Below are 8,402 nucleotides of genomic sequence, written 5' to 3' on the forward strand. Positions count from 1 at the left end.
TAATATTACACAAAGATAACCCGAGTAAATACAAAATGCAGTTTTGAAATAATGATTTCTTTTATTAAAGGGGTCATATGATGTTGCTAAAAAGAACATTATCTGCTGGCGATCCAAGATGGCGCCTGTGTATTCGGCATGCCGTCTGTTGCTCTCGTGTTTGCTTGTCTGGTTGTCTGCTCTGTCTTTAAACTGCTACACACTTTTAATCTACAACCGTCAAGCACACTTGGACATCCGCAACTCAGTTGTGGACACATTCACCAACTCTTACACTTTGGATGTGGACTGCTCCTTTGGCAATAGGAATGAGTCGTTCCAGGTGGTTATCCCGGATTGTATCCGCCGGTGGCCCCTCGGCATCCTGCGGAGAAAGCGAAGGAGGAAACGAGGCAAACGCGGAGGATACATCGTGAAGCTTAAAGCTCATCTGCGGGCTGGCTATCTCCCGGATCCTTCCCACGGGTCGTTTTGCGGCGGCTCGGCTGCCTGGCGCCCGCTGGATTTGGCCTACCGGTGGCTTCGTCCTGTTCTCCCCCTGCACCCGAGTCCTGGTTCTCGTGCCGGTCTCCACCGAATCAGCCTCGGCTCCCGACGACGGGGAGTAGGCCTAACTCACGGAAATCTGCGCTCGCTGAAAAGAGCGTCCTCATCTCCTGATATTATTTCTTCACCGAAGATGGCATTATTAAATGCCCGTTCCTTGGTGAATAAGACCTTCTTATTAAATGATTTTCACTCATCTCACAACTTGGATTTTATGTTTATCACGGAATCCTGGATAAAGGTTGGTGATCTAACTCCTTTCTCAGATCTGGTCCCTGCTGACTGTACATTTTTTAACTCTCCTCGTCCGAGTGGACGCGGGGGTGGGATAGTAACAATTTTAAAGAACTCTCTCTCTGCACGCTGTCGATTGGTCCCTGTAACGGCCTTTTCCAGCTTTGAAGCTCAGTTTATTCACTTAGACTGGAATGGTCCTGTATGTCTAGGGGTGTTTTACCGTCCTCCGCACTCTACTAAGGATTTTATACTGCATTTCACTGAACTGATCGGCAATATTGCCACAAATTACGATCGCTTTCTATTGGTGGGCGACTTTAATATCCATGTCTGCTGTCCGTCTAACCCCTTATCACATGACTTTCTTAATCTCATCGACGCTTTTAATCTATCCCAGTGGATCAATGTCTCTACTCATATTCAGGGACATACGTTGGATCTTGTTCTCTCATATGGGCTTGATGTGACTGATATTATGCTCTCAGATTTTATGATCTCTGACCATAAGCCTATATTATTCTCACTGTCTCTTCCAGATCTCTTTCATTTTTCTAATACACCTCTAAATCTTTCTCGTTTCTACTCTCCACAGTTTATCTGCTGAATGTTGCTCACAGTTGCACTTGGATCAACCATTATCTGACTTGGATGCTGATCAACATCTTAGCATCGTAAATTCTGCCTGGCTTAAGGTAGCAAATGCACCTTGCCTGTTGCTTCTGATGCTCTCTGTGAAAGCTTCTTGAGATATTTTAGTGACAAAATTATTAACTTAAGGCTTAGCGTCTGCCCCACTTTAACTTTAACTGTCTCTCCAATTATGTCATCTACCTCTGCATTTTTGGATGTTTTTGAACCTATCAACCTCCAGGAATTGAAGCAAGTGATTGACAAGCTTAAACCTTCATTCTGTTCTAGCGATATCATTCACCCGAGATTTTTAAAATTAATTATCGATTCGATTGGGCCAGGTTTGGTGTCTCTTATTAATAAGTGTCTCCAAACCGGCTCTGTTCCTGCCAACCTTAAAGTCGCTACGGTCACTCCTCTGCTCAAGAAGCCTTCAGTGGATCCTTCTGTCCTAAAAATTTTTCGCCCTATTTCTGTTTTACCTTTCATTTCAAAAGTTTTGGAGAAAATTGTGCTGAATCAACTTCAACATTTTCTGACTAGTAATTGTATTTATGAGGTTTTTCAATCTGGTTTTAAGTCTGCTCACAGCACTGTGTCCGCCCTTTTGAGAGTGTTAAATGATATTTACCTCTCTACTGATTCCGGAGACTCGGTGGGTTCTTATTCTTTTAGATCTATCGGCTGCTTTTGATACCATAGACCACTCCTCACTGTTATCTAGATTAGAGTCTTGGGTAGGTCTAAAAGCAAACGTTCTGAAATGCCAGTGAGTTAGAAAGTCTATCCGTTTTTAGATCCTCGCGCGTGTGGAACCTAGGTATTCTAGTCGACCAGCATTTAAAATTTGATAAACATATCTCTTCTGTCATTGGGTCCAGTTTCTATGAAATTGTTACTCTTCTGGAAAGCACTTTGGTCAGCCTGGTGGCTGTTGTATATGTGCTCTACAAATAAAATGAACTTGAACTTGAACTTTCCCAGATGCTCTAATAGTTTCAGGCAGCCCATGTTTATTTCAGCACTGATGATGCTCTGCTAGTATTTAGTGAAAGGCAGTAGATGTTGATGGATGTCATATCGTTCAGTTGTGTTGGTTTGTGTTTTCTATGCTCTGTGCCGTACAGCCGGGTGTGGGAGGGGCCCGCTGGGTGACCTCTGACCCCGCCTGCCATTAATCACTCCGCTCCTGATGGGTCTGTCCCACTGGGAAAATCAACCCAGCAAGGCATGATGGGAGGGTCAGCCTGGGGCCAATCAGAGCGCAGCTCCAACCAACAGTGGCGCCACACTGAACTACAGGAACCTCAGCAACCGTGAACCTACCCTGTTTATTTAGTTACTGTCGGAGAGGGTTAACTAACCAGCAACACTGAACTTCTGTTTAAATTCAGATTACATTTACATATAGAGAAAGCTAGTATATTATACATATTTATATAATATAATATAATTTTGTTTTTTTTTAAAGAAGTACTTTCTGCTCACCAAGACTGCCTTTATTTGTTAAAAAATACAACAAAAACAGTAATATTGTGAAATATTTTTACAATTTAAAACAGCTGTTTTCTATGTGAATATCAGTTAAACTGTAATTTATTTCTGTGATGCGCAGCTGAATTTTCAGCATCATTTCTCCAGTCTTCAGTGTCACATGATCTTCAGAAATCAGTACCCTTTAAAAGTTTGGTGTCAAGATTTTCTTTCTTGAAAGAAATTAATAATTGTATTTATTAAAGATGCATTCAATTGATCAAAAGTGACAGCAAAGACATTTATATTGTTACAAAAGATTTCCATTTCAAATAAACGCTGTTCTTTTGAACTTTCTGTGAATCCTGAAAAATAAAATGCATCACAGTTTCCACAAAAATATCGTGCAGCACAACTATTTTCAACATTGATGATAATCAGAAATGTTTCTTTAGCAGCAAATCAGCATATTAGAATGATTTCTGAAGATCATGTGACACTGAAGACTGGAGTAATGATGCTGAAAATACAGCTGCGCATCACAGAAATAAATTACAGTTTAACAGATATTCACATAGAAAACAGCTGTTTGACACTATAATAATATTTCATATTTTTACTGCATTTTTGATCAAATAAATTGGTTTTGGTGAGCAGAAGAAACCCCAAACTGAAATGCAGTGTTTATATTGAGCGTCTAGCTGTGTTGAGTATTGTGTGTGATGTAGCTGCAGTCAGTATTAATCATTCAGGGTTGTTTCTATTATGTGTCGTCCGTTCTCTAGTCTCTGTGTGCGCTTGTACCTATAAAAGCTTGGCTTCCTGCTGACCGGCGTTTTAATTCAGCCATCAATAACCTCAGGCTGACCTCTGACCCCTGCGTTTGCACTGATTGTTTGATGGTCAGAGATGTTTCTGGAGCAGATGACGTGATCTGAAACACACCGTCTGATCTAATGTTAGCGTGTTCTCCCAGAATGCTGAGTTTCAATCTGACCGCCGTCTGAAGCGCTTTTGTTGTCATGTGTGCGTGTCGGGGCGCGTCACACGACCTTTGAACTTTGACTGTTTTTCATTGCACATTCTTGCATTTCTGTTTTATGTGCTGCTCTGTAGAGCGAGATCATAAAGCCGTCATGTGAGTGGTTTCTATAGGACGCTGTTGATAAAAATCAGTGTTAGATCAAAGTCTGTGTGTTACTCCAATCTCTGCCGTTCTGATGATCATTACAAACACCAAAACTCAGTTTTATCCCTTTCTATATTCTGAAGGTTTTTACTGAAGTTTGTTCATGTATTATATGCCTGGTTTTGTTATTGCACTTTTATCTAATTGCATCTCAAGACTTAATTAACAATGCATATTTTCCATTTTCTTAAAATGAGTTTGTTTCTCCGTTTCAGCAGCACTTACACACAGAGTTTATTTCTATTTATATTCTAAAGGTTTTCACTGCAGGATTTGTTCATATGTCATCCATGTGGTTTTATTATTGCATTTTTTTTTTTTTTACAATTTTGCATTAATTTACAATACATTTTTTTTTAAATATAGAGTTTTATTCCTCTCTATATTCTGAAGGATTTTTCTGAGGGGTTTGTTCATATACCATTCACACTGATTTATACATTTTATTCCTAAAAGCATGATGAAAAAAATTTTTTTCTGTCATTTGACAGTATTTTCTGATTTATGGAGTGATAAAAAGAGAATTCCAAAATCTTTAATTCTAATACATCAACAAAATCAAACAAACATTTTGAACCTGGCTTTAGGTTTATGTTCAGATGCAAATCAATGCACATTTAATTAGATAATGCGTCATTTGCATATTTAAACAAAAACCTGTAAATACAAAACAATTATCCTAATGTACTGTGATTAATCAACTGGGGAAAGTATTGTGCTATCTGTTAGTTAACACCCTGTTCACCTGTCTGAAGGTTTCTCCTATAGATACTTAAATGGGTTTTATTCCAGATCACGATCAGAGGGAGCCGCTGTGTACTTTTCATATGAGCGTTTAACTCTACAGCAAACGTCTCCACCCGCCCCTGACCTGAAGATAAACTGTTGACAAGATTAATGCATGGCTATCAAAAGTCTGGGGCGGGTTGGCTCTGTTATCCAGGTTAAGCTTGTTTGTGTAAAGCTGGCTAATATGTATTTTTCCGCCCGCAGCCCACCTGTCTTTTGAAGTGCAGGCGACTCGAACTCTCACCTCTATACAAACACATCTAACATGTGCATTTCAATGCATTTATGGAGTAAAAATGAAATGTGGGTTTTACTGAAAGCTGTTATCTGTTTTTTGTTTTTGTTTGAAACATCAATGAAAAAAAAACTCCAATTTAATATGTTGTGAATTTTCTTTTATCTTCTGTTGTTGTTTATTTGTTTGTTTGCTTTTGTTTCGGAAAAAAAATAATGGAAAAGCAATTATAATATTTAAGAGATTTTATATTTTATATTATACTGATGTATAATATATACTGTGTGTGTGTGAGTGTGTGTGCGTGCGTGCGTGCGTGCGTGCGTGCGTGCGTGTGAGTGTGAGTGAGTGAGTGAGTTAGTTGGCTTGGCAACTAACTAAAATAAATTGAAGAACCAATACTACTAAATGGCAATAAATAAAAACTAAAACTGAAATAAAAATAAATTAACACTAAATGCAATATTAATAAAGTCAAAATTAATAAAGTCAAAAGTGTATATATATATATATATATATAAATAAAAGGTATTACAAAATTTTTATATAAACTACAATAGTATATAATGAAATAAAAATAAATAAATAATAATAATAATACTGGTAAATATTAAAATAAATTTTACCAGTGTTATTTTATGTTTTTTGTTTGTTGTTGTTTTTTTTAGTTTTTAGTTTTGATAATGTCTATCAAAACTTATTTAACTGTCAATAAAATGTCATATATAATCTATATACTCTATATAATGTATAATATATAATTAAAAATCAGATATTTCAGATTCTAACATCTGATTGGATGAGCCTGTACACACACACACGCACACACACACACATCGGTTGAGTTCTATATTAACATGCTGTTCATTGATCTCTGATTGTTATGTTGCCAGGCAACCACACACATCCTTCGGTGAACTCTATACCTGTGCAGAGGAGTGTTTAATAGGATTATTGTGATTTATTCTTCATGTCGTGATTTTATTGATCATGGGCTGGGCGTCTGTTGTTGTGTTCCTTTTGCCACTGATTTATAAAGCAGTGAATCATGTGTTACCGTGATTTTACTGCAGTTAAGGTGTGTTGGGCGTGACGTGAGGCAGTAAAACCACTGTACTGTGCGGCCGCGAGTGATTTATTGGTTTCTGATGGGTTCTGTGTTGGTGTTTGCGCAGGGACTCCGGTGAACAGGATCCCCATCATGGCGAAGCAGGTTCTGGATCTGTACATGCTGTATAAGCTGGTGACGGAGAAGGGCGGACTGGTGGAGGTCATCAACAAGAAGATCTGGAGAGAGATCACCAAGGGTCTCAACCTGCCCACGTCCATCACCAGCGCCGCGTTCACGCTCCGCACGCAGTATGACACACACGCACACACACACACACACACACACACACTCACACACACACACACACACACAAACACTCCATGTGACTCCAGACAGACTGATGACGATCAGATCAGATCTCTGTGTGGAGCACAAACATATATCTCACTGCATTATTACAGTTAATGGCTAAATGAATGTTTGGAAATGTAAACTGATGTTTCCTACTTAAACCCATTTCTTAGCTTCTCAAAATACTAGTGTTCTAATCATTTTGGCCACTACTGTATTTAGATGGTTTATATCTTTGAGATGCCCGTAAACAGAGGATTTGTCGGCTCTTGTCCCTGTATCTCTCTCTCTCTCTCTTTGCTGTTTCTCCCTCTTCACTTCACTTCTGTAATTAGCTTGAGGTGATAGATTTATTGATTTATTGATCTATTGATTTGTTTTGGATGGCTTTAATGTGGGGGTGGATGCATCTGTAGTTGGATTGAGTAGCAACTAAACTGATGCTTTCAGTTGTTTATAAGAGTGCAGTACGACACATTCTGCTATCAGTCCCACCAGCGCTTTTTTTTTTCTTCAATAAAAATGGCTGAATTTGTGCCAGTAATTTCCAGAATTTTGCTGATTTTTTAGGATTAATACATTTATCATATTATACCATGTTAGATCTACAGTGGTATACATAAAACTGAAAAAACAATGCTGTTATTTTTGTATCTTACAAAATTCTGATGATTCATTCATTCATTCATTCACTCACTTGTTTGTGTATTAATTAATTAATTTATTTATTAATTTATTTATTTATTGCTATCATTGGCTGATTTGGTGGCAGTAATTAAAATAATTTTGTTGTATTTTTTTTTACAATCAGGATACTACATTTACCATATTATACAATGTTAGTTGTACAAAAGTCACACATGACAGAAAAAAATTGTGGCAGTAATTTCCAGAATTTTTTTATTTATTTTTTTATTTTTTTATTAGGATACCACATTTACCATATTATACCACATTAGATATGCAGTTTATTTTTTGTGACAGACAGCAGCAGGTTTATTAGGCTGCTGTCACTTTAAGACCTAAGTCACGGATCCAAAATATTAATGCACATCTAATTTTTTTCCCCGACTGTTTGTTCATTTAATACATAACCGACTGTGTTTATATGAATCACACATAACTTGTCAATAACTTTTAGTTGTACTGCACTTTCTGTGATTAATTTGTGGTTAAATGGCGAACTATACTGGAGCGCCTGTGCTGTATTTAAATGCATTTTGCAGGTTTTCCTGCAGAATCAGTGCACAGAATGAGAATGGAATCCACAGGTGGTGTTGACGTGTGTCTGGTTTGTCTGTCTCAGGTATATGAAGTATCTGTATCCGTACGAATGCGAGCGGAAAGCGTTGAGTTCTCCCAGCGAGCTGCAGGCTGCCATCAACAGCAACCGGCGCGAAAGCCGTCGATCCAGTTACAGCAACAGCCTGTTCCGCTTTAGCCCCTCCTCCGGCTCCGCCCCTCACCTCCTGACCCCGCCCAAGATGCACCTGTCAGCGCTGGGGGCCATAGGGGCCCTGAATGGACTGCAGGCGTCCCCGGGGCCATCTCTGAAGAAGGGACTGAGTGAGTGATGCAAAAATAAATCTTAAATTAGCAATGCAATTAGATCAAGCAACAACAATCAGACAATTATTAAACAATATTCATGACATGCCTACAGAACTCATATTTATTTTCACAGGGTGTTTTTATAGAGTCTGTAAATTCGTGCAGAGATTGGACACATGCTGGTGTTTGTGCTGTTTTAGTGTTTAGTCTGGTGTTTGTGGGGTTACAGCGCCTCCTGTCGACATTGACATGAACTGCAACTCAAGACATTTACACTAGTTCAGTGGTATTGAATGAATGCGTTGTCCCTCATAAGACTTCTCTTTTTCATATTTTTCTCACACACACAC

General features: G+C 38.5%; 1 protein-coding gene across 1 annotated transcript in view; it reads left to right on the forward strand.

Annotated features, from left to right (window-relative positions):
• LOC107713135 (AT-rich interactive domain-containing protein 3B-like) overlaps positions 1-8,402 on the forward strand; it is a gene marked incomplete at its 3' end in the record, with an annotated part of 47,041 nt that overhangs the window by 36,361 nt on the left and 2,278 nt on the right. Inside the window, exons 5-6 of the mRNA XM_016518573.1 lie at positions 6,275-6,458; positions 7,808-8,067. Coding sequence (XP_016374059.1) covers positions 6,275-6,458; positions 7,808-8,067 — 444 coding nt within the window. The remainder of the gene's footprint in view (positions 1-6,274; positions 6,459-7,807; positions 8,068-8,402) is intronic.

This window comes from Sinocyclocheilus rhinocerous, unplaced genomic scaffold, assembly GCF_001515625.1.
Source record: "Sinocyclocheilus rhinocerous isolate Xijiao unplaced genomic scaffold, SAMN03320098_v1.1 scaffold1093, whole genome shotgun sequence".
NCBI classification, from domain to species: Eukaryota; Metazoa; Chordata; class Actinopteri; order Cypriniformes; family Cyprinidae; genus Sinocyclocheilus; species Sinocyclocheilus rhinocerous.